We start from the raw sequence: 26,943 nt of genomic DNA on the forward strand, positions 1-26,943 counted from the left end.
GATGGAGCTGTAGGAATGATCTAGACCAGGGGTCAGCAAACTATAGGTCAAGGGCCAAATCTGGCCCTGCTGCCTGATTTTGTAAATAAAGTTTCATTGGACCGTAGCCATGGCCATTCATTTGCGTGTCATCTATGGCTGCTTTCATGATACAGCAGAGTGAAGATGCTGTAACAGAGACCATATGGCCTGCAAGCCTAAACATACTTATTGTCTGGCCCTTTGTAGACAAAATGTATTGACCACTGACCTAGACAAGGAACGCTCACAATGTGTTATGTGGAAACTACTAGTCTTTCAGGATGCTCTATACAAAAGTATGCTGTGGTCAAATATCTTTGGAAAATGCACAAACCTTATCTCCCCTCTTGAAACTTCACAGACCCCATCACCCTACTGCAGCAGCCCCTGTCCATGCTGTGCCCACATGCACTGCACACTCTGCTTACTGTACGCACCTGTGGCTCTTGCCCTAGGTTCTTGTTCTGTTATTTGTTGTCTTTTCCTCCTGACCCAGGGCGCAGGGCAAGCTGGAAGCACTGGAGAGTCAATGACCTTGAAAGCAGACATCAATCAACGATAGACAGTATAAGGGAGAGAATTCCTCAGCTTCCTTGCCTGTTGGTTGGGAAAACTCTGAGGCATGATCTACACTGTCTCCTAGAGCTCACCTGAGGGACCAAGACCCCGCTGTCCACGGGGATCAACCTGCTCATTAACGCACCTTTAGTGACTGTCCTCACTTCCCCTAGCGGAGTTCTTTGAAATCACCTCCCAAACAAACGAATTCTATTCTGATTCTTAGTGTGCTTCTGGTGGAATGCAAACCAAGATACCTACTAATTAAAGGCTCTGAGAAGTCCTGTAGTAAACATATACATATCTTCTTAATTTGGCCCTCAAGTCTTTTTTTTTTTTTAATCTGGCTTCTATCCAACTTCCCAGCCTAATTTTCCTCAAATCTCCCCCACTCATCTCAAGCTTTTTTTTTCCTATTTTTCTTCTTTTTATTTCATTTATTTATTGAGCCTATTCCGCTTAAATACATATATATGTTGACAGCAGGAATTTTGTTTATCTTCAATACCTATAATAATGCCTGGCACATAATAGATATTCAATAATATATTTTGAAAGAATGAGTAAATGAATGAATATTATAAAATATTCAGCTGAGTTGACATCTAGGTTCTGTGTACAACTATGTGTGGCCAATTTAAGGAAATATTTACTTATAAAAATAAAGTATAATTCCATTTTCATATTTATAATCTTCATAGACTTTTTTAATGTAGTAAACATACAGTGTACATTAAAAAGAATGTAGCTCACAATACTTTTGTTTCCACTATGAATAGGAAAGTCTTCTTTCTTTTTTTAAAAAATTTATTTATTTTTTTATTAGTTTTCTATTTTATACATATTAGTGTATATATGTCACCCATCTCAAGCTTTTTTTCAATTTCTTGAACCCACCATATTCTTAATGATGTTATTCTCTTTCCTCATTGCCTTGCCAACACCTACTCACCTTTAAGGCTTTAAATACAATGTCATGTCATCCTGGAAGTCATCCAAAAAAAAAAAAACTTAACCAGGACTAGGTGTTCCTGCTGGATATTCCTGAACTTCCCGTATCACGGTGTTTACCGAGCCACGCAATTCCCAGTTTGTGTCTACCTTCCCTCCAAACCATGTAGCTTCATAAGAATAAGGGCCATGTCTGTCTTCCTACCCCACTGTATCCCGGAGCCCAGCAGAAGTACTTCATAAGAATCTGTTGACAGTGTGGATGGACGGTTTAATGCTTCACGTACTCTTTGTGTCGGAGCAGAGGTAGCACACTGGTAGGGTTTGACCAGCTTCTTGGTCAAACTTTAACCTGGTGCCTTTGAGCCCAGCTCTTGACCAGGTCTTTCCTGTGGCCGCCAAGCCCAGGATTAGCAAGTTTAGTGAGAATCCTCCCACTCTTGATATCTAATCAATTTCTTCTTACTAATTTTTCACCTACTCCCTCACTCTGACCATTGCCTCTAAACCCCCGCTTCTCCCTTTTATATTCAGAGTTGAGTTCAATTTCTCTCCCCTATTTGAATAGTTTTGATCAAAGTCTTCTTTGCCTGTTTAAGTTAGAGTTGAGCTCAATTCTATATGGAGATCTCCTTTACTGCGGTACCTGGAATAAAATGAGTCAATAAGAGAGAGAATTGATAGAAACCTATTTCCTGTCTCCTTCCCCACCATTCATCTACCACCTACCCAAGTCCCAGGCACACAGAACTATAACCTTTCCCTGCAATTACCACACATGTTCCTGCCTTCATATATATGCTGTCCCTCTTCTTCAAAGAAAGGGAGTATTTCATCTTCTCTGTTTCATGATCTCCAACTGTGAATCATCTCCCAAAGGATTCTAAGGAATAGCTGGAATTATCATTAGCAAGATTTCCCAAGACATCCACGTGTACTTTTTGATTACTTACGATGTATGAAAAACTGTTCTCAGTCTCCCAATTCATCCCACCACCACCCCCTTTCCCCCTTGGTATCCATAAGTTTGTTCTCTACATCTGTGTTTCTGTTTCTGCTTTGTAAATAAGACTGTCTATACCAATTTTATCAGATTCCACATATATGCGTTAATATACAATATTTGTTTTTCTCTTTCTGACTTCACTCTGCATGACAGTCTCTAGGTTCATCCACGTCATATATACACTATTGATATTATGTATAAAATAGGTAACTAATGAGAACCTACTGTATAGCACAAGGAACTCTACTCAATGTTCTGTGGTGGCCTAGATGGGAAGGAAATCCAAAAAGGAGGGGATATATGTTTATGTATAGCTGATTCACTTTGCTGTACAGTGGAAACTAACACAACATTGTAAAGCAACTATACTCCAATAAGAATTTAAAAAAGAAAAAGAAAAACTGTTCTCAGTATAGGGGTCAGGGGAGGGGTTCTCTCAGTTTGGATTCCACCCCCCCAGCCCCCCCCGCAAAGCAGACCGTGAGACAGGAAATTAGGTGCAGGAAGTTTATAGGAAGGCGAGCCTAGGAAGCAAAAGTAAGGAAACTGGGAAAGTGAATTAAGGAAAGGAGGAAAAATAATAAAAGTATATTAACGGGTAATTTACCACTGGAGGCAACTGGGTCTCAGTCTCCCTGGGGACCTTCTGAGAAGCTGTGAAGGACTTGACTCATAATCAAAGGGTGGGGAGGCTTTGAGGATTTAGTCATTGATTTTCCTCCTCATTGGCTGAGAGTTGCCTCTGGGGGTTTTAACTCTCCACATGCCCATATGTCCCCTGCCGGCTATAGAGCAAGCTCCCAGGGCTCCAGAGAAGAAAGACGTGTGTACCTGAGGTAGGAAGTTGTCAGCGAGCTGGAGATAGTCTCCTGAGGTGACAGGGGGGCTCAGATGTGCTGAGAAGATACGTGCTGGGCATCAGCGTCATCCGCTACATAGTGACATTCAAAATCTATGACTCGTATGACATCAGCCCAGAGCAATGGGCATAGATGCTGATTGTGAATGTGTGCTGTGTACTTGCCAACGAGTACAATCAACCCATCCTCGTAAGGATACAGACACGAGTAAGAGTCTTAGTTCTCAGGCTGAGATGCTCCAGGCACAACTGACATGATTTCTCAGGTCATCTTTCTCAGGAAGAGTGATGACCTCCTCTTCCTGAGGTTTTGCATCAGCCCCCAAGCAGCTCAGGACAGTTGAAATGAAGATCAGAACTGACATCATAAGCAAGTTGGCTTTGTGTGTGGCCTCTGGGTGCTGACAAAAGCCTCCCATTCCTCTGAGCCCGATCACCTGCCTCGAGCTTAATTTCAAAGGGGTCTCCTGGTCAAGAAACCGCAGTTCATTCCCACATGGTCACCCAGAGATTAGAAGTAATTTCCATTCTTCACCTCTCTTCCCTTTCTGATTTCAGGGAGCGGGTGGGTGGAGGGAATCCAGCGTGGACAGCTCATGACTCATAAGCCCCGTTTCTCTGCCATTTGATGTCTTCACCATTCCACACATGCCTTGCAGGGGGAATCGAAGCTCTTTCCTTGAAGACCAAAGTGTCAGAGAAATCGAAGTTCTCCTTTTCCCACTTTTAATTTCATCATTGATTTTCATGAAGCCCTTCAGAGGCTCCCGATACCTCCAGCTTCTTTCCTTCAAAGAGAGAGATTTAGAGAAAGCAGCCAGTTCCCAGCTTTCACAGGCCACTAGCGACGTGGCTGCCTTGCGACCAGATCAACCCGGTCCTGATCCTGAGGCCTCCATCTCTCTCCCTGGTGAAGGGGCCAAAGCTTTCCCAGGATTAACCTGTCCCACTGTGGGCTGCAAATCTGCTTGAGGTCAAAGTGTACTCTTAAGGTAAAAAAGGACAAGAAACTATAATGAGAAGCAGATGAGGGCAGTAAAATTTCTTGGAATATAAAGACAAATCATTGCATTTTGAAAAAGCTTCATATTATAAATAAAAATGTGCCTTTGGACCTGGCTGAGGTCCCATAACAGATAAGACACAGAAGGAGCTGGAAGTGCACTTGAGGCTCTGCCCCCAGATAATCACAGCTGGAGAGCGGTTCTGGGCTCCGAGCTCCACTGTCTTGAGGGATTGTCCACTCTGTGTGGGCTTTATTGGCCCCTAGACAATGGGGATGTTTCACTCTCTGTGTCTTTGATCTTGACAATACACTTTGCACGGCTGATTTGCTGGTTCTGAGCTAAGCTAAAGCGAAAGCAATCTTAAACTGAGTATAAATCTTCATTCTTACCGATTTTTAAAGCTAGCACAGCCTTTGTCATCAGACCCAGTGTGCTCATCTACCGTTAAAGCACACCATGTTTTCTTTTTTTTCAGCAAGACATTAAGCTGTGTCCAAGCAAATAACTTCATGTTCCCGTTTTCCACCTCTTCTGTTTGAGAAGGACTCATTCATTAATTTTTTTTGTTTCACACTCATCAAGCACCCCCTATACTCTAGGTGCTGTTCTAGGTGTTGAGGATACTGTACAAGCCTGGCAGCGCACTTACTTTTAAAGATGTTACTTACAAGGCAGTAAATGGCCACATGAATTGTGTGACTTATGTGGCACTTTCAAAACTTATATAAAGCATAGTTACATGTTTTTAATCTACAAAGCATTGAGAAATCATCAGCTTTTTTTTTTTTTTAATCTATGTCTTTTTTCTCTGGGACATCTCTTGCGTACGGACGTTTAGCCCTCTGTGTATTGGGCTTATACCACAGACTGCCAAGGTCAAAGATGGGAAAGAGAAGTAGAAGAGACAGCTTTTTTTTTTTTTTTTTTTTTTTGCCGTACGCGGGCCTCTCACTGTTGTGGCCTCTCCTGTTGCGGAGCACAGGCTCCAGACGCGCAGGCTCAGCGGCCATGGCTCACGGGCCCAGCCGCTCCACGGCATTTGGGATCCTCCCGGACCGGGGCGCGAACCCGCTTCCCCTGCATCGGCAGGCGGACTCTCAACCACTGCGCCACCAGGGAAGCCCCAGAGACAGCTTTTTAAGTGATTAAAATTTGTCCATATGGTCACTGGCACTTGCTATAATTTTCTTAAAAAAAAAAAAAGTCCTGGTTAATACAAAAGATTATTTCAGAATGGGAAGGGATTTGGGGAACATCCGGTCACAGGGCACCCTTTCACGAAGTGAGGAAGAATCTGAGACCTGGAAGCAGGGGATCAGGCGCAAAGCCGGGAAGAAAAGTCCAGGTTCTGCCCTCCACGTCAGCATCCGCAACGCCCCGCCTAGCAGGTGCATGTCGGGAATCTCTTCCTCTCCCAAGGGCCCTTCTGCCCTTCCTTCCCTTCTTCCATGGCCTCCCTCCTGCCACTTATACTTTCTTCAAGCAAAACCATGGGCTACAGACCACACAGATTTTAAAATTCCATGGCCTTTCCCCAAAGGAAGAATTGCTTTCCTAAATGACATAGAAAGGCAAGGAAAACCAAGTTATACTGTTACTGCTTTTCCCCTTAATGCTTCTTGATTCCCTTTGGGTTCTGGACGCGTGAGATGCTGCTGCTTGCTCTTCCTCTTTCTCTCTTCCTCCTCGTTTTGGAGAACAGCTAATTATAATCAGGTATAAGCTGTAAATCATGGGGATGCTCTCCTTTGGGGAGTTTTATATCCACACGTGTCCTCACAGAAAGGAGCCAGACTGTGGCACGAGATAGACGTGGGTTGGAACCCGGGTTTTATCTTCCACTTATTGCTCTGTGACCCTGGTAAGTCACGCGACCTCTCTAAATTGCATTCTCTAAATTGAATTCCGCTGAGAACTCTCGTTAGCTTTACCAGTGCCAAAGGTCAGCTGACGTGCAGGACTCCTGTTGGTTTCCTTCCAGCACTTACCCCTTTCTCACAAAGGACTATTTAAAGCACAATTCCTGATCTCATACTTGGACCCATTTTTAGAGGCTAAAATAAAGAAAATTAGGGGTTCCAGGACTGGGTATGTTTCTGTCATGCTCACCAAATTGCAAGGGTGCTCACAGCTCTTGTATAGGAAGATCTTAACTACATTTAATCACAGGAAACCTTCCCAGGGAGGCTCAGGTTTGCTCCTTTTATACAGTGATACAAGAAAGATTTTACCTGGAGTAACCAAAGGAGATTATTCCATCAATTCCTATGTTTGCTGAGCCCATGCCTGAGAAGCAAATAACACTGCCCTTCTTATCCAAGTTATGGATTTTGTATTAGAGATTCTTATAATTTTCTGTCAGTCATTTCCTCCCTGGCTCCTCCCTTCCTTCTTTGAGAACCTGTCCATATACTTTGCAGAGTCAGTTCCCACAGGCCCTGCTGAGGGGGCACACGACTTGCATCCCTGAACACAGACAGCTAGATCTGGAATGATCCCTACTTGAATCCAGCCAATCGGGTTCTTGCTCTGGGGGATTGGAACTGGGCTTCTGAGATGCTAGTGAGTGTTGGTTGAGTGTTTAAAGAGAGAAGTGAAGCCAGCAATGGGGACAATGTGTTTGGCTTTGGGGCCTAGAATCAGAAAAAAATAACACAGAAAACCAAAAACCACCAAAAAAACAACTAGTCAAGAGGTACAGATAAAGAGAGAGGTAGAGATGGAAGTGAGGGAGGGGCCACATGCAGACAGAAGCAGAGCCAAGAAACCAATCCATTAAGAGACACTAAGAGCAAAATCTTGATTTTGCTTTCTATCGCTGTTTCCAGTGTTTCATGGACATTAGTTGCATTCTCTGCCCTTTCATTTTGTTATATGCTGCTGTACTTTGTTGATAAATATAACCTGTGCCTTTTTCCTTCGTGTGTGTGTGTATATGTGTATGTGTGTGTGTGATTCCAGCGCGCTCTGTTCTTTGCGACCAAGGGATACCAGGACAGATTTGCATCCATCAACACCTGTGATGACCAGTAATATTTTCAAGATGGAACCTTTGTTTGAAGAGTAGAGCTCATGGTCCTGGGACCAGAACCAAGAGGTGAGGCTCCTGTGATCTAGGGTCTTAGCACAGTGCTCATCAATTTATCTGTCACTGATGCTCCGAGAGCTTTTGCTCTGTTTTCATTCTTTGCATCAGGCTAAAATAGATTCTATAATTGATTTCCCCCTCAGAGGAGTGTGATTTCCCATCTGGGATGGAGAATCATAAATCCTTTGGGAGCCCCAAGGGTTGGAATGGCTCCAAGATTCCTCCTCGCACCATTGGCCAGGGTCTCTTTTTTCCTTTTCTGAAAGGTGTGAATCTGACCTTTCGATTGGTCACCAAGGTTGCCATATTCAGCTACTTGTGACTAAAATACAAAGGGCTTGGAGGGAGCACAGCCCACAGATTCTATTTGAGGAATGCCAAATGGTTCTCCAGGACCCAGCTGGTACCACGCTCTCTCTCACACAGTGCCTGAAATGTGCACAGTTATTTTTGTTAAATTATATTATTGCTCATGAAGAAGTCTAATATTAAAACAAAATCAACAATGCCCACAGAGAGGGCAGAGAACTCTCCAACCTGCCAGCTGTGTGACTTTGGGAAAATCAAAACCTCTGTGTTTTGGTTTCCTCATCTGTGAGATGATAATACTAACACCTACCTCAGAGGGTCATGATGGGAGTTAATATTTGTAAAGCCCCTAAAACAGTACCTGGCACATGGGTTGAGTCTTGTTGAACACACATTCCACCTATTAAGATGGTGACAGAGTAAAGTCTGGGGCTTTCCCTGACATGGTACATAAACTCTTGGACTTAGAATGCCTAAGGTTTGGAAAGTAGGGAGGACTAAGGAGTCGGGTCTTGGTGGATTTGGAACACTGCAAGATGAGATAACGCTTCTCCAGACCAGGGTCAGAGGTCTCCCTTTGGAAAGGGATCCTTAACGTGTTGGGCTGGGAAGAAAAGAGGAGATGAGGGAGGGAACTCAGGAAGCTACAATAATATTATAATGAGTAAAAGTCTTTGTGCAAGTCTATCTCAAACATTCAGGCATTGATGGGTGTGTGTGTATAATTTAAACTCAGGAACATAGGTATAGCCATAGGGGCTGTGTGTCTTTAAGACATGCCCACCTTTAGATCATATTCTCAAGGAGTCGTTGGTTAAATCATGGCCAGAAATTACAAAAATATTGGGATTTGGGGGATTTAAGTCATATTTACTTAGGTAGAATTCACATACAGTAAAATTCACCCTTTTTAGTGTGCAGTTCTAAGAGTTTGACAAATGTGTGCAGTCATGTAACCATCACCACAATCAAGCTATAGAACATTCCCATCCTCCCTAAAAGTTCCTTTGTGCCTATTTGTGGACAACTCCATCTCCCAACTGCAGCCGTGGCAAGCACCGCTCTACCCCGCCCCCCATAGTTTTGCCTTTTGCAGAATGTCAGTAGAGCTTATCTGACTTTGATCCCAGGTCTGGTGATAACAGCTCTTTTAGCATCCTGTAGCCCTTATCACAATTATAATTATACTGTATATGCAATTGATTGATGAATTGTTCATAGCCTATCTCTACTGCTGGACTTCTGCAGGCATGTCTGAAGGCAGAGATTGGCTGGTTAATTACTGTATCCTCAGCAATACCATCAAGTAGAGGTTCAACACACATTGTTTAAAGAGTGAATGAATGAGGGACTCAATGATTATAAGGAAAGTGCTCTAAGACACTACTGATGCAGCAAAAGCAATGCAATATTCAGCGGTATCAAATCTATCATATTGTAAAGCACCAGAGACTATATTATTTAAACATTTTTGAAGAGTAAGCATAGACTTTTTAGTTACACTGGGTCTGAACATTAGCAATCAGAACCATCCTAGGCTACCCCAGGTGCATGATCAGTACCTTCAATTAATTAAAAATAAAATGAAAAAAATTTCAATAATTTAATACTGTCTTTTGCCATTAATTTGTCTAACTATATATTTAAAGCTGTTTATTGCATAATTTTTTTTTTTTTTTGCGGTATGCGGGCCTCTCACTGTTGTGGCCTCTCCCGTTGCAGAGCACAGGCTCCGGACGCGCAGGCCCAGCGGCCATGGCTCATGGGCCCAGCCGCTCCGCGGCATGTGGGATCTTCCCGGACCGGGGCACGAACCCGTGTCCCCTGCATCGGCAGGCGGACTCTCAACCACTGCGCCACCAGGGAAGCCCTATTGCATAATTTTTACACTCCATATATTTTGTAGCAAATCTGACATTACCGTGATGCTTAACAGTAAGATCATGAAATCCTCAAAATCCAGCTTATTTTCTGTATGTTTGTCGAGTTCAGAAAGGAAGTCTCTGTATCTTGGTTTGGTTTCTTGTCCCGTAAGAATAAAGAAGAAAAAGCAAAAAACCCGAATTCATCATGCCACCTCGGTTTTACAGATAATACGCAATAGTAAACATGTTATTAACAACATGTCAAGTTGCTACCAGTGCTACTAGTTGAGCACTGTATTAAATCTTTTCATGGGTTATCTCACTAAGTGCTCACAGTGACCTTATTGAATATGAACTATTATTTTCCCACCCTACAGAGGCAATGCCAGAGACTCAGTGAGAATGAAGTGATTTGCCCCAAGCTAGGCAGCTGTGAGTGCGGAACCAGGATTCAGCTCATTGGCTACCCGATTCCAGAACCCACACTCAACTGCTACCCTACTTCTCTACAGATACAGATACTGTTATGGTTTCAGAGTACAATCCCTTTGTTATTGGAGGTATCCACTATGTGCTGCACTGAGCATAAGATTATCCAGAAATATGGAATAAAATATGCTAAAAGAAAATATGTGCTTTGGAAGACTGTTCAGCCCTAAGTTTGATCATGAATCAAACCCAAGTTCATAGTCATCAGCAACAGTTTGAAGGAAAACATGTGAAGACACCTAAATGGAGGGGATTTTCAGTTCCAGCCACAGCTCGTGAAATATCTTCCCAAGTGCATCAAAAACGTTAAGGTCATTTGATTCACTGCATTTAGTTTAACCCCAAACACTCATCCATGTGCTGGCTGCAAAAAAAACCCATCACAGCAATGACTAAGGCACTTTAGGAGTGATGATACATTCCTCTTACAGGCTTAGACCTTTCATGTTTCTCTAGGCTGTTCCTCAAGAGGTCACACCTATCAGTGAGGGTGAAAGGACCTGTGTCTGTCTCCCTCCAGGAAGAGCTGGAGATAAGACAGAGAGAGAAGCCCTTTACTAGCGTAAAGCACTCTGTTTGCTCAAAGGTCAGAGATGGCTGGAGGTCTTCCTCCTCTTTTTGCTGCATATTTTAAGACCACGGAGCTGGAGGAGGTCCAGACTTCTTGGGGCCTGACCCACCATCTTGCTTTTTATCTTCTTAGCAGTGCTTTTAGGTGCTCAGTTTTACTATCTCTGACTGGCTATAGAGGGCTAAGTCAGATACCCCAAATTATGTTTAGGCTTATGAGAAAGGACATATTCCTTTCAGACCCAGGCCTCAGCCAGAAGGTCTGGCTCAGTTTACCAGAGAACCCTGTGTGAGGATTTAGGAGAAAGCCCAGTTAGCGATGGAGACTCTTATGCTGTACCTGCCTGAGGGACTCTCACGGGGCGGAGCTGGGTGGTTGGTCCAAGACAGCATTGTTTTTTAACTAACTAATTAATTAAATTTATTTTTGTTGCACCGGCTCTTAGTTGTGGCAGGAGGGCTTGTTAGTTGTGGCATGCGGACTTAGTTGTAGCACGCGTGCGGGATCTAGTTCTCCGATCAGGGATGGAACCCGGGCCCCCTGCATTGGGATCATGGAGTCTTACCCACTGGACCACCAGGGAAGTCCCCCAAGACAGCATTCTGACATGACGCTACATGTCTGCTCAGTGGAGGGAAGTTATCACCACTGAGACTGAGGATGCCAGGGCTGAGCAGTCCCCTCAAGTCCCCTGAAATCAGTCTCTGCTCTCATCTGGAGGAGAGGGCGGGATGGCACCGTGGTCTGGCTGAGTCGGCTGCTAGAGATCCCAGAACGGCTGCCTTTCCCGGTTTAGCCTACACTGAGGGACACGAGGCTGAAGGTGTCTTTCCTGGTGACTTCGGTTTTAATTCTTTTCCTCTGATGTTCTCAGAGGGATGGCGAATCACATCAGGATGATCCGTCTACTAGGTCCTCATTTTCATACTTGTTAAAAGCTCACTGAGGTTTTGCCAGCTACACGCAGCATTCTTTTTCTCTCTAGTATCTGTCATTTCTTTCGGCCTCTGATGTAAGCCGGTAATATAGGATTTGTTCTCCCACCCTCTCTGTAAAGACTCCCCAGAACTTTGGATCTCTTGTCTAATTCTGCCTGATGTTTATGGCTGAAAAAATAGCTTTTCTTAAAAAAATTATTTCAAAAATGATATGTGTTTAACATTGGACATTTAGAAAAAATAGGAGCATGTAAAAATAACCCTTTACCCCATTACCCAAAGATAGCTTACTATTATTAACATTTCTTTCCAGTTATTTTTCTGTGTCTCACACTGTAGTACTTTGTCTCTCTCTCTCTCTCTCTCTTTCACACTCACAGACACACACACCCAGGCACACACTCCTTTTTAAAAAAATTTATTTTAATTAATTTTTAAACATCTTTATTGGAGTATAATTGCTTTAAAATGGTGTGTTAGTTTCTGTTTTATAACAAAGTGAATCAGCTATACATATACGTATATCCCCATATCTCCTCCCTCTTGCGTCTCCCTCCACCCTCCCTATCTCACCCCTCTAGGTGGTCACAAAGCACCGAGCTGATCTCCCTGTGCTATGTGACTGCTTCCCACTGGCTGACTATTTTACATTTGGTAGTGTATATAAGTCCATGCCACTCTCTCACTTCGTTGCAGCTTACCCTTCCCCCACCCATGTCCTCAAGCCCATTCTCTATGTCTGCGTCTTTATTCCTCTCCTGCCCCTATGTTCTTCAGAACCTTTTTTTTTTTAAGATTCCATATATATGTGTTAGCATACGGTATTTATTTTTCTCCTTCTGACTTACTTCACTCTGTATGACAGTCTCTAGGTCCATCCACCTCACTACAAATAACTCAATTTCATTTCTTTTTATGGCTGAGTAATATTCCATTGTATATATGTGCCACATCTTCTTTATCCATTCATCTGTCGATGGACACTTAAGTTGCTTCCATGTCCTGGCTATTGTAAATAGTGCTGCAATGAACATTGTGGTACATGACTCTTTTTGAATTATGGTTTTCTCAGGGTATACGCCCAGTAGAGGGATTGCTGGGTCATATGGTAGTTCTATTTTTAGTTTTTTAAGGAACCACCATACTGTTTTCTATAGTGGCAGTATCAATTTACATTCCCACCAACAGTGCAAGAGGGTTCCCTTTTCTCCACACCCTCTCTAGCATTTATTGTTTGTAGATTTTCTTTTTTTTTTTTTTTTTGCGGTACGCGGGCCTCTCACTGTTGTGGCCTCTCCTGTTGCAGAGCACAGGCTCCGGATGCGCAGGCTCAGCGGCCATGGCTCACAGGCCCAGCTGCTCCGCGGCATGTGGGATCTTCCCGGACCGGGGCACGAACCCGTGTGCCTTGCATCGGCAGGCGGACTCTCAACCACTGCGCCACCAGGGAAGCCCTGTTTGTAGATTTTTTGATGATAGCCATTCTGACTGGTGTGAGGTGATACCTCATTGTAGTTTTTTGTTTTTTGTTTTTTCAGTACGCGGGCCTCTCACTGTCGTGGCCTCTCCCGTTGCGGAGCACAGGCTCTGGATGCGCAGGCTCACGGGCCCAGCCACTCCGCAGCATGTGGGATCCTCCCGGACCGGGGCACGAACCTGCGTCCCCTACATCGGCAGGCAGACTCTCAACAACTGCGCCACCAGGGAAGCCCCCTCACTGTAGTTTTGATTTGCATTTCTCTGATGATTAGTGATGTTGAGCATCCTTTCATGTGTTTGTTGGCCATCTGTATATCTTCTTTGGAGAAATGTCTATTTAGGTCTTCTGCCCATTTTTGGATTGGGTTGTTTGTTTTTTTGATATTGAGCTGCATGAGCTGCTTATCAATTTTGGAGATTAATCCTTTGTCAGTTGCTACATTTGCAAATATTTTCTCCCATTCTGAGGGTTGTTTTTTGTCTTGTTTATAGTTTCCTTTGCTGTGCAAAAGCTTTTAAGTTTCATTAGGTCCCATTTGTTTATTTTTATTTCCATTTCTCTAGGAGGTGGGTCAAAAAAGATCTTGCTGCACACACTCCTTTTTAACTTTATTATGGAATAATTGACAAATATAATTGTATATATTTAAAGTGTACAGTGTGATGGTTTAATACACATGCGTTGTGGAATGATTACCAAGATCAAGATAATTAACACATCCATCACCTCACAGAGTTAACTTGTGTGTGTGTGTGTGTGCGTGTGTGTGGGGAGAATGCTCAAGATCTACCTCAGTGACCTTCAAGCATGCAGTACCGTATTACTAACTATAGTCACCATGCTGTGCATTAGAACCGCAGAACTTATTCTTCTTAAAATTGGAAATTTGCACCCTCTGACCTATACCACGCCACTTTCCCCTTCCCCTAGCTCCTGGCAACCACCAATCTATTCACTGTTTCTATGAAACAGGCTATAAAAAAAATCACTTGTGGAATTAAAAAAAAAAGCTGATTTCACACACACTCTTTTAAAACAATCATAGATTCACAGGAAGTTGTACCCTTGACCCAGCTTCCCCCAGTGGGTGGCACCTTATATCACTGTGGTATGCTAAAACCATATATATTTATATCTTAAAGGAACTATAATACTGCTCTTTTAAACGTCTCAGAATACACATAGAACCTGAGAGACTGTTTACTTTTAAGTTTTTTCTTGCTCAATCTACCATTAAATGTTGGTGGTTTAGGTTCTGTGTGAGGTCCTCCTTTTTTCTTATGCATTTTCCCTAGGCTACTATTTTCCAAAGTTTGAACATGTACTGCTGGTAGAATGTAACACAGCTTTAGGTGATGCAAGAATAAATATTAAATAAGAATGAACAGTCATCTATATTTTTTTACTACCTTCCACTTTTACCCACTGAATTTACATTTAAAATGGTGATCAAGGCTCCTTATAAAATAATTTCCTTTAAGTAGAGCGTTCTCTTAACAAGTTCTAGGTACATTATAATACAGGTTATAGGCAGATATGGGAAAAATATTGAAGATGGTATTCAGGTGGCTGAGGTTTGAGAAAGATGCCTCTAGATGATTTAGGTCACTTCCTTCTGTTCAGCAACCATTTTCACATTGCCCACTCTCACTGTTACAGATCTCTATTCTGACCTTCCCGCTCACATATCCTGTTGCTGTCCGAGTTTCTCCACTTGACAGTTTCAAGGACATCTTAAACTTGACACGTGCTAACAGAACTCATCACCTGCCCCCACCTCCCTCCCTACCTCAAATCTGCTTATTCTCCAGCCTTCCTCTTCTCTGGAAACGGGACCACCGCCCGCTTCCTCCCACGGTCAGAACTGAGGTATCATATTTGTCCCCCTTGCTCTTCAGCCCTCATGGTTATCAGATCCCGTTCATTCCACCTTCCAGATGCCTCCCATATTTGGTGCCTTAGTCCAAACCAACATCTTCTGTTTGGATTCCCTCCCCACGGTTCCTCTTTTCTTCGTTTCACTCCCCATCCCAACCACAGTCTCATCTCCTACTGCAGCTGGTGTAATTCCTTCGACCCGGATTTAGAAACTTCCCTGGCTTCCTCCTGCCCTCACGCTATGCCTCTGTAAGAAGTGGCTTCTCTTCACCCCCCCCGGCCTCCTCTTCCACTGCTTCCTACTTCCCTTCCTCTTCTCACCAATACTTGCCCTCATAGGTCTTTGACATGCTTTATGCCAAATCCTCTGCCGGGCATGCCATCATTCTCATCCTGCACGCACCCCGCCCCCGGTCCCTGCTCACTCTTGATCTCCTTCTTCAGATCTTAGCTATACCTTAATTTCCCAGGAGCTCTTTTTTGACCACCAAGCCCAAGATGGTCCCTCTGTTTTATTCTGTCACTGCACGTTCTACTCTTTCACGGTCCTCTGACTATTTCTAATTACTTTTTCAGCACGTCTCTCTACTCTGCTGGATTGTTAGCTTGTTCACTGCATTAACCCCAGGGCACAGCTCATTTCCTGGCGTAGGGTAGGTGTCCAATAAACATTTGTGGAATGAAGCAACATAATGGTAACTTCGAGCTGGAGTTGTTGACTCTTTGGGCCAGCCGTTATGGCGTGGCCCCCTGTTTCTTGGTACCTATTAGTTCTCTTACCTCTGTGAAATTCCTATATTGGGTTTGCAGTAGATTTTTGGCAGTAGCTTTCCCAAGTTTGCCATCAGGGTCAGAAAAGTTTCTGAAAATCATAGCGGCAGTGGCGATGGCTTTTTCCAGATCTGAACCATTGTGTAGAGCTGTGAAAGAAGAAATGTACAACTGTGTAGCCTAGGTTAGAAATGACCCTTCCCCAGACATGAGGCTCTACCTTCCAGGGGAACTTAGGGAACAGGGATGGAAGGTTTGTGTCAATGTGATCCTGGTCTTGGGCTCTTTGCCACCTATCTGGGAGTGGGACATGGGGGAGTTTGATCCTTGACCTTTAAACCATGGAGAACAAAAGTCCCTCAGTAGCAATTAGAATTAGTAGAATTAGGATGAGATTTATCACCCTCTTCCCCTGTGACCTTGGGAAAACACCTGACCTCTCTAAGCCTTGGTCTTCCGACGTGTAATTTCATTCAGTTATTCAACAAATCTTTATAGAGCATCTACCGTGTGCTTGGCTCAGTCCCTGGCATTAAGGATACCTCATTGAATAAGACAAAGTCCTGCTCTTGTGGAGTTTATATTGTGTCAGATAGAGCATCACCACATGCCAGTGTGATAAAGGAGAATGATATCCAGGACAAGTCCTTTGATATCATGATAGACAAGGGATCTCTTTGAATTATGGCCTCAATCACAGTGATCTAGCTGGTTTCTCTGATTTAAATTCCTTGAAAGGATGGTACTAGCTCAGTCCCTTCCAGTGGGTAGCACATAGTGAACTCTGAGAAGTGCATGAAGGACAATGAAGAAAAATCTTATCCTCTCTGTTCTCTCAGTCCCCAATACATCCCCTATTATAGAACTTTTCCTGCTTTACACTTATTGCATGTTTAATCATCTTTCTCTCTAACTAGAATACAAGCTCCATGAGGCCAGAGATCATAGCTTTTTTTATCACTATATTCCCAGTGACCAGCACAAATGCCTGCTATGTAGTAGGCGCCAGTAAATGCTGTTGAATGAATGAATAGGAAGAAGAGAAAACAAAATCCAACAGCTTTCTGCCCAGGTAAAGTGCAACAATCATGGATTCAAAGAAAGATGATCAGTCAGATATTTGTGACTTTTGTATCGAGCACTTACTGTGTTTCTGGTACTTTCTGAGCTGTTCAGCACATAGAAGTGACAGAACCAGATGTGGCCTCTGCCCTCATCTATATTACAATCTAGTGGGGTAATAAATAATGATCAAGAGGATATGTGTGTATATATATATATTTGTTTTATACATATTTGACAATTATTTATTTATCCATATACACATATATTATGCATACTTGCAACTTGTATGAGGCAAAGAAGGTATAGAAACAGAAGAAATAGAAAATTACAGAGTAGGTCTCAGAGGAAAAGCACTGAGATAGGTTGTCTTGGAGGCATCTACTGTATAAGTAGATTAATATTTAAGCTAAGACCAATACGGTGCGAAGGACCTGCCATCTAAAGGGTGGGGTGGGTCAGCCTGGGATTAGGGTTGTTTTGAGTGTTCCAGGCTCAGGTAACAGCATATGTGAAGGCTCAGATCAGGAGTCTGGCACATTGGAGGAGCTGAAAGGAGACAGTTGTGGCTGGAGTCTAGAGGCTGAAAGTGTGTTTCATTAGAAAGGTTGGCAGGGGCTAGACCATCCAGGGCTCCTAGGTTCTGGAAAGGAATCAGGATTTTCCATCAGATGTACAGAGAGGGCATTAAAAGATTTTAAGCATTTAGTTTTTTTTTTTTTTTTAAATTAAAGTTCAATACATAACATGGTTAATCAACTATACCCCAATATAAAATAAAAATTAAAAAAAAAGTTAGATGGAATGACAAGAGTTAAGAGGAATGGATGAAGGGAAAACAACTGTGGACCTTCTCAGTTTTTACTGTATCTCTGAACAGGACTCCGACTAAACGGTAAATGGTGTATATAAACATCTGCCAAAGCATTCTAATCAATGTGTTGGCCTCTCTCTCTCTTGCATGAGGAAATGTATGTCCTCTCCATCCCCCCGTGTCATTTCACCCACAATTAGGCCGAAGCTTGAGGCATTCGGACTTCCTGGTCCCACAAATGGATAACTCTTTTTTGTCCCCCAACTCAAGAGTACCCACTTATTTGCTCCAAGCTAGAGCAAGTCAAGGACATGTGTGTAAGCAGCAATCTGGTTGGGATAGGAAGTTGGAGCTGCCATTTATTGTGCATCTATTGTGTGCCAGATACTTTAATAAATTGTATATTTACTTCTCATAACCACCATAGGGATTATTATACCATTTAAATTTTTATTGCATTTTTAACCTTTTTATTTTGATATGATTATAAATTTACAGGAAATTGCCAATAAATACGCAAAAACAATCTCCCGCACCTGTTCCCCCAAGAAACATCTTGCATAATTACAGTACAACATCCAAAGCAAGGAACTGACATTGATACAATCCACAGTTTGTTCAGATTTTACCAGTTACATATGCCCTCATCCTGTGTGTGTGTGTGTGTGTAGTTCTAGGCAATATTACCAAATGTGTACCTTTGTGTAACTATCACCACAATCAATATACAGAACTGTACCACCAACATAAGATTCTCTCGTAGTAACCCTTTATAGTAACAGCCAATCTTTCTACCTGCCCCCTCCCCCATCCCTAACCCCTGGCAATCACTAATCTGTTCTCCATCTTCATGTTACGAAACAACACATGTTCTGTGAATGGAATCATACAGAAGTTCTCTGAGAATGGCTTTTTAAACTCAGCATCATTCCTTTGAGTTTTTTTTTCTGTTTTTATTTTTTTATTGGGGTATAGTTGCTTTACAATGTTGTGATTCCCGTGCGTTTTCTTAAAAAATAAATTTATTTATTTGATTTTTGACTGCGTTGGGTCTCCGTTGCTGCGAGCAGGTTTTCTCTAGTTGCAGCGAGCAGAGCTACTCTTTGTTGCAGTGGGCAGGCTTCTCATTGTCGTGGCTTCTCTTGCTGTGGAGCACGGGCTCTAGGCGCACGGGCTTCAGTAGTTTGGCCACACAGGCTCAGTAGTTGTGGCACACAGGCTTTGTTGCTCCACGGCACGTGGGATCTTCCTGGACCGGGGCTCGAACCCATGTCCCCTGCACTGGCAGGCGGATTCTTAACTATTTTGCCACCAGGGAAGCCCCTCCCTTGCATTTTATCCAAGTTGTTGCATGTAGTGATGGTATTTTCCTTTTCATTGAGTAGTATTCCATGATATGTATGTACCACATTCACCACCAAAGGACATTTGAGATGTTTACAGTTTTGACTATTTTAGTCCCCTTCCCACATAAAGTTGAGAATAAGTTTGTCTGTTTTTTTTTAAAACAACTTGAATGTTGTTATATTTCATTAAACTTAGAGAGCAACTTGGGGAGAACTGATATCTACTATGTTGACTCTTCCAACCCATGAACACTGTATGTCTCTCCATGATTATACCATTGTATAGATGAAGAAAGGACAGGATCTTGCTGAGGACACATTAATACGTGGCAGAGCTTGAGTATGAATCCATGTTGAAAACATAAGCCTTAAGAAGATAGGAATGTTTTGCCTGTCTTCTCTTCTGTGGAAACTTCAGCACTTAGAACAGTGCCTAGGAGCTAGGAGGTGCTTCACAAATCTGTCGAATCAATGTCTGCAGAATCTGTGCCCTTAGCTTCTTACTCCTTGATTTCCTCTTTGGTTTCTGATCCTCAGTCCCATCCTGACCTGTGGCTTCTGTCTGCTAGTCCAGTGGCTGGCTCTCCATCTAGACTACTATCCCAGACTCAGAAAGTTCCCTGCTTCTTTGCATTCAATTTTTAGCTCTTTTCCCTCCTACCCTTATCCACCTCTTCCCTTCACTTCTGCCACATCCTGAAACCCACATTTAAAATTGGGATTTTTTGGCTTCCCTGGTGGCACAGTGGTTGGAAGTCCGCCTGCCAGTGCAGGGGACATGAGTTCGAGCCCTGGTCCAGGAAGATCCCACATGCTGTGGAGCAACTGAGCCCGTGCGCCACAACTACTGAGCCTGCAAGCCACAACTACTGAAGCCCGCACGCCTAGAGCCCGTGCTCCACAACAGGAGAGGCCACTGCAGTGAGAAGCCCGTGTGCCACAACTACTGAGCCTGTGCTCTAGAGCCCGTGTGCCACAACTACTGAAGCCCATGCACCACAACTACTGAAGCCCTCGCACCTAGAGCCCGTGCTCCGCAACAGGAGAGGCCACTGCAGTGAGAAGCCCGTACACCGCAACGAAGAGTAGCCCCCGCTCACCACAACTAGAGAAAGCCTGCGCGCAGCAACAAAGACCCAATGCAGCCAAAAATAAATAAATTAAAAAAGTAAAATTGGGATTTTTTTCCTCAATTACCTAAGATTTTCCTGCTCATCAAAAACAAGGAGATGGCATATTTCTTTTATCTCATGTCTCCCTTCCCTGGAAGGTGGGGTTGAGGTGGTGAGGAGCTGTATGGCGGTAACTTGGCATTTAAGCAGCTAAAGAATAAACTCTGTTTATAAATAGTCTTGCTTTTAAGAAGCAAAGTGCTTAGAAGAAACACCTTAATTCCTTTGGAGGTAAATGTCCGTTCTGTAACTTTTACCAGTTGGTTTATTTATTCATAACCCAGAATAACTAGACAGGGCTTTAGTATGGGTTGTTTTGCTGGGTCTGAGACTTCTCATGGGGAACAGTAACCTCTTCCTCTCCTGGCTGTGCCCTTCTGGAAAGGAATGGGTGAGCTTCCAAGCTGTGAGTGAGCTTGCAAGTAATGATGGACACCTTTCTTTTTTTTCTTTTTTTCTTTTTTTTGCGGTACGCGGGCCTCTCACTGTTGTGGCCTCTCCCGTTGCGGAGCACAGGCTCTGGACGCGCAGGCTCAGCGACCATGGCTCACGGGCTCAGCTGCTCCGCGGGATGTGGGATCTTCCCGGACTGGGGCACGAACCCGTGTCCCCTCCATCGGCAGGCGGACTCTCAACCACTGCGCCACCAGTGAAGCCCTAGACACCTTTCTTGCTTACTATGTGCCAGATGCCTTTCAAACATAAGCTTATTTAATGCTTCATAAACCCAGAAGGGTAGGTACTATCTGTGTCTCTATTTTACGTATTGGAAACTGACACATGGAGAGATTAAGAATCTTAAGGTCACATTGCTCCCGGGTGGCAGAGGAAAGATTCGAAAGTCTGTCTGCCTTCAAAGGCCACAGAAAGATCTGCCACTTTGGAATAACTCCTTCTAAGGGCATCTCCATGGAGGCTGCGGAACCAGACGTTCCCCAGTCCTCTGATGAAGTTCAGGTCTGACGGCTCTCTAAATGGGGACTCCATCTGGACTAGCCCACTTCTCTTCCTTCTCCTCCATTCATTTTAACACAGCATGCATTTTCCCCGACTGTAAAATAACATATGCTCGTGGTAAAAACCGAACTAGAAAAAAATTGAAAATAAAAGATAAAAACGAACTCCGCTTATCCTACCAATACTGATGAGACTTTGTGAGGCGTTGTTTGGTTTCCTCTTTTTATGGTTGGGTTCTTCCCTTAATAAACTCAGTGTGTTGCCTCCTAATTCCTGCCCTGCCTGCCTCACAGAGCTGTGGGCGAATATGTGAAAGCATATTGTAAAGAGCGAAGCGCCATTAAAAATGCAAAGGATTGATGTTTCTTCTTGGGTCTTTTATTGCCTCTCTTGCCTTTGGAAGGCGGGTGGGGGGTGTGAATCCAGGCACATCACGTCTACATTTCCTGCTAGCTCCTACCTCGCTTTTTATGCTTTAATAATACTAAACTGTCTGCAGTTCCTTACACACTCTGTCCTCCCAGCAAGTACTTATTGCTGGGCCTTGTCCTAGTTCTGGGGACAGAGCAATATTAAAAGAGAACAACTCCTTGGTTCCTGGAGCTTGCATTGTGATGGACGATTATGGAGCCCACGCTCTGTATGCCAGCCACTTCTTTATGGGGTGTATATGATTCGACTCATTTAATTCTTACATCAGTCCTCCGAGGTGGGTTCCAGTATCATCTCCACTTTATAGATGAGGAAACTGAAGCACAGAGAGGTTAAGTAGCTTGCTTAAGGTCACACAGTCTGTTTCCTCACCGTGATGCATGATACCTCTAGATCTCGTTTTGCAGGCAGTGTATCCTGCAGGATTCTTTCCCAAACCCTGGGATAGGGCTACCTGCCCCTCCTTTGTGCTTTTCTACTTCCCTAAACATAAGCTTGTCATAACCTTCAGACTGAAACACTGTTTATCTGTCTCAATTACCTTCTAGATCAGTGCTGTCCAAAAGAAATGTAATACGAGCCCGAACTATAATGAAATTTTTTCTAAGTAGCCACATTAAAAAAGTAAAATGATGCAGATAAAATTATTTTAGAAATATATTTAACCCAATTTATCAAAATATCATTTCAGCATGTCATCAACATGAACAAATTACTCAGATATGTTACACTTTTTTCTACTAAGTCTCTTAAATCTGTCATATATTTTAAACTTGCAGCACAACTGGATTCAAATTAGCCACATTTTAAGTGTTCCATATCCACAGGTGGCTAGTGGCTACCATATTGGACAGTGCAGCTCTAGACTGTATGTTCCCTGAGGGCAGTCACTGCATCTTATTTATCATTGCATTCATTCCCAGGCCCTGGCGTGTCGTAGGCCTTAGCATAGACATGTGCTGAACTGAGCTGACTTGAACTTGAGAACAATCCCTGCCTCTTTCTCCTCACTTGCCCTGGAAAGTGGAACCTAAAATGTGAAACACTTCATCTAGTGAGTTCCTAACACTTTAGTGTAGTAGAAACACAAACCTCAGTACAGCAAAGTGTCAGAATCACCTCATTTTAGAACTTTTCTTAATATTAGTTATTTTTTCAAACAAAGAAATGAAGACCTACAGGAGAAACGTGGTTTTTCCCAGTATGCATCAGTCGTACATGGCAGAACTAAAAATTAGATCTCTTCTGTTTTCTTGCTAGATCGATAGTTTCCCCAATACTCTAACACTTTTCAAACTTTTCCACGATAAAACTACTTTGGATGCGACAGGCAAATATGTTCTCAACACCCATTTCTATCCACCTCCCCCAAGAGATCAAGGGCATAAGCCCAAACAGCCAGAAGTGAAAATGTGGGTTGGTACTGACTTCTATCCCATGATCTAGCCCTGCTTGATTTCAGGGAATAACACTTAAAATTACCATTGAATAAAATACATTCTGGCAAGATGAGCCATATTTATCGTGTGTTTTCTTAAGGCATGGGAATAAATGTGGCCCAGTTGTCTACTGTAAGGAGTCTGGTGCCAGGAATGGTGTGTGTGTGTGTGTGTGTGTGTGTGTGTGTGTGTGTGTGTGTGTGTGTGTGTGTGTGTGTGTCTGTGTATTGGTGGGCAGTGTGGATGATAGAGAGTTACACTCCCCCCTCAGCCTCTCAGAGGAGGCTGTTATATGAGAAATGTCATGGGTATTTATCATGTCATGGACATGATATTTTGTCATTGACATTATCAAAAGTGCCTGAAATTGTGAAACAGAAATCATAGGTCTCTTGTGTTGTGATAGTGTAACAATAATATTCTCACCAAGATGAAGATTTATTTCAATAGAAATATAAAGCATCTCCTCTGGAGACATAGACCAGCCATCTAGGAGGAAAAATAACTGCAATATAATAGAATCCAGCTGTGCTTGTTACTCTATAAAGAAGCCACATGTTTTGGAATAAGATAATGATCCCAGTATATGAGTATATTTTTTCTTATATTGTTATTTCCATGACAGCATTGTTGGCTCTAAAAATATTTTACCTATAAAATGGAATGCTTACGGCAAATGTTTACACCTTGGGAGTTTGCCACACTATGTCTTGATCAATCAACAGAGGCAGTTGGGGACTGATTGCATCCTGAATACCACTGAAGGTTTATGAGTCAGATGCTGACTTGGACACAGTGAGGGTACTGCCCATGGAGGGCCAACTGGCCATGGTGGGATGAACACTGAATTAGAAGTCAGGGATCCATGCTCCTATTATAGCTGGGCCTTTAAATTTGGGTGAGCTAATTCCTATCACTGGACCTCAATTCCCAAATGTTTACAAAGAACATCAGGGACTTCCCTGATGGCGCAGTGGTTAAGAATCCGCCTGCCAATGCAAGGGACATGGGTTCGAGCCCTGGTCTGGGAAGATCCCACATGCCGTGGAGCAACAAAGCCTGTGTGCCACAAGTAGTGAGCCTGCTCTCTACAGCTCGCAAGCCACAACTATTGAAGCCTGCATGCCTAGAGCCCATGCTCCACAACAAAGAGAAGCCACCACAATGAGAAGCCTGCACACCACAAGGAAGAGTAGCCCCCGCTCGCCACAACTAGAGAAAGCCCGCGCGTAGCAACAAAGACCCAATGCAGCCCAAAATAAATAAATTTATAAAAAAATAAAAACAAGAATAAAAAGAACATCATAAATGCTTGATGATTTATCTACAAGTTCTCTTACATCGTTGGCATTCTTTGGTGTCCTATTATTTTTAACTTTTGGCATGCTCTCATGGTAGAGAAGAAACACATACATCTCTGTCACACCAGGCCTTACCTTTTATTAAAGCCGGTTGTTTGGATATTGAAATGCTGCCAACAAAATGATAGAAACATAATGATTCTGGGAGTTTGGGTATTGATATCAGCATCTAAAGTACAGCAATATAATGATTTAAAAATTAATTTATTTTCAGTAAATCTGCCCTGAGCGTTCTGGTGGAGCTGCCATCTGTCTTTCAAAATCCTTTCTCCCCTTGTCACATGGTAAAGAAGTACAATACTCGGCAATGGCTGGCCCACATATCCTAGCCTTTTGTGTAGCCTTTTGTGACCGTATGACCAAATGCCCTCCAATGGAAAAGGAGCAGAAGAGAAGTGGTTGCCTTCTATGCAGCCTCTTCCCGTGCCCTTTCCTGTTTCCAGCCAATTAACACAGAAATTATCAGGAGTACTTTGCAAGCCACATGCCACATCAGCCTGTGTCCCTACATGGTGGCATGGAGTAGGACTGCCACCCACCTGGAACCCTGACTCTGAACTGTCACATGAAAAAGAAAAAAATAACTTCTTGTTCTGTAAAAGACTGAGGATTTGAAGTGTTATTTGTTCCAGCAGCTTAGCCTACCTAAGAATCTACATACTGTGCTAGGGAGTGGGGACGCATAAGTGAATGACTGAGATGTTCCCACACTCTTGGGGCTTAGAGTCTAGCGCAGAAGGCAGATGTTCAACCCGTGATTCAATACAGAGCAAAGGCAGAGCGCATACAGAGGGCAGGGAAGGACTAATCCAGTCTACAGGTCAGGGTAATGGTATTTTATCTCAACCAAATGGGTCATTAGGTGAAGAAGGAGGAAGAGTGTTCCAAGCAGAGGGAACAGTGCGTGCTGAGCCCCGGAAGCGGAAGAAAGCATGGCAAGATTGAAGAACCAGAGGGAGAACAGCATGGCTGGAACATGGAGAGGGAAGGAGAGAGTGGTGGAAGAGGAGGCTGCAGTCAAGGGTCAGGACCAGAGCACTTGGAGTGAGCCTTAGGATGGACCCAGGTTGTTAGCCTAAGGGTAGTGGGAAGGAAAGGGGTGGCATGATCAGATTTGCATTTGGGGAAGTTATTCCACCTGATATATGGGAAGGAGAGTGGAAAGGGACCAGATGGGAGGCAGGGAGATGGACCTTGCTGCTCCCTTATAAAAAGCAGACAAGGGCTTCCCTGGTGGCACAGTGGTTGAGAGTCCGCCTGCCGATGCAGGGGACGCGGGTTCGTGTCCCAGTCCGGGAGGATCCCACATGCCGCGGAGCAACTAAGCCTGTGTGCCATGGCCGCTGAGCCTGCGCATCCGGAGCCTGTGCTCCGCAACGGGAGAGGCCACAGCAGTGAGAGGCCGGTGTACAGAAAAAAAAAAAAAAAAGCAAACAACATTTGCTTGATACTTCAACCCCCAGTGGCTGGAGTGGTTTGGAGAAAGCCAGTAAGAACAGTAGAACTTGGTCATATCTTTGACAGCTCTTTAAAGGGAACTTTTGGGTTCGAGATCTGCTTTGGCACTAACTAGTTAACAGATCGTGACCTTTGGGGACCTCATTTTGCTTACTTGTAAAGTTAGGAAGCTGGACTCTATGATATCTTGGACTTTTTACAGCCTTCTCCATGAGCTACTCCTAATTTTCAAAAAACTCTGCACCCAGGCTTCCCTGGTGGCGCAGTGGTCGAGAGTCCGCCTGCCGATGCAGGGGACACGGGTTCGTGCCCTGGTCCGGGAGGGTCCCGCGTGCCGCGGAGCGGCTGGGTCCGTGGGCCGTGGCCACTGGGCCTGCGTGTCTGGAGCCTGTGCTCCGCAGCGGGAGGGGCCACAGCGCTGAGAGGCCCGCGTACTGCAAAAAAACAAAACAAACAAACAAAAACACTCTGCACCCTTATCTCCTTCATAGGACAAAGGATGTGCACTTTATCCTACGTACACTTTACACGACGTACACTTGCAACATGGCTCGTGTTATTTTCTTTTGCCACGATCTCCTCCATCAGAGCGTGAGGCCCTTGACAGCAAGAGTTCTGCAGATTCTCCATAACTCCTACCCCTGGCCCAGCAGAATACCTGGCACCTGTCAAGTGTTCAAAAACTTTTTTGAACTAAAGCAGGTCCCCTAAAGGGAATTACGTAAGGAAGAATATTTTTCATTTATTAGGCATAAATTCACACATTTGCATGATCCGAAACAATTTCCCTCTCTCATGGATAATTTGAAAGAATATGTCATACCCTTAAAAGCATTACCAATTTTGATTTACAAATGTTTTTCAAGAGGCAATCAAAGACATTTGCGTTAATTGTATCACTTTTTCAGTTTGCAATCAAAGCTGCAAATTTGTTCTCTTTAATTTTCCAACTCAGTTGAAAGCGGGATTGAGGTGGGTAACAGGCACCAAACTGGCACCATTTTGGCTACCAAGTTGTAGCCATGAGCTCTGGAAATAGACCTGCAAGCTTAAATGAAACTCGATAAAGGACAGCCAAGCGCCACTGACCTTCTGGGCATTGTCCTAGGTG

At 43.6% G+C, this 26,943-nt stretch overlaps 1 protein-coding gene across 1 annotated transcript; it reads right to left on the bottom strand.

Moving 5' to 3' along the window:
- Positions 1-1,069: 1,069 nt before the first annotated feature.
- On the bottom strand, positions 1,070-26,462 carry SNTN (sentan, cilia apical structure protein). Its single transcript, XM_049715745.1, has 4 exons — positions 26,354-26,462; positions 15,785-15,940; positions 10,783-10,840; positions 1,070-9,847 (listed from the first exon to the last, which is right to left on the bottom strand). Exons 1-4 carry the CDS (start codon positions 26,460-26,462, stop codon positions 9,670-9,672), a joined length of 501 nt encoding a protein of 166 aa, XP_049571702.1. The 3' UTR covers positions 1,070-9,669.
- Positions 26,463-26,943: the final 481 nt, after the last annotated feature.

Source organism: Orcinus orca, chromosome 10 (assembly GCF_937001465.1).
Source record: "Orcinus orca chromosome 10, mOrcOrc1.1, whole genome shotgun sequence".
NCBI classification, from domain to species: domain Eukaryota; kingdom Metazoa; phylum Chordata; class Mammalia; order Artiodactyla; family Delphinidae; genus Orcinus; species Orcinus orca.

Coding starts and splice junctions, on each gene's coding strand:
- SNTN (XM_049715745.1), bottom strand. CDS start 26,462: ATGGAGAATCTGCAGAACTCTTGCTGTCAAGGGCCTCACGCTCTGATG. Junction 15,941..26,353: donor AAGTGTACGTCGTGTAAAGT/GTACGTAGGATA, acceptor CTTCTTTCACAG/CTCTACACAATGGTTCAGAT. Junction 10,841..15,784: donor AGAGGTAAGAGAACTAATAG/GTACCAAGAAAC, acceptor GAAGATAAAAAG/CAAGATGGTGGGTCAGGCCC.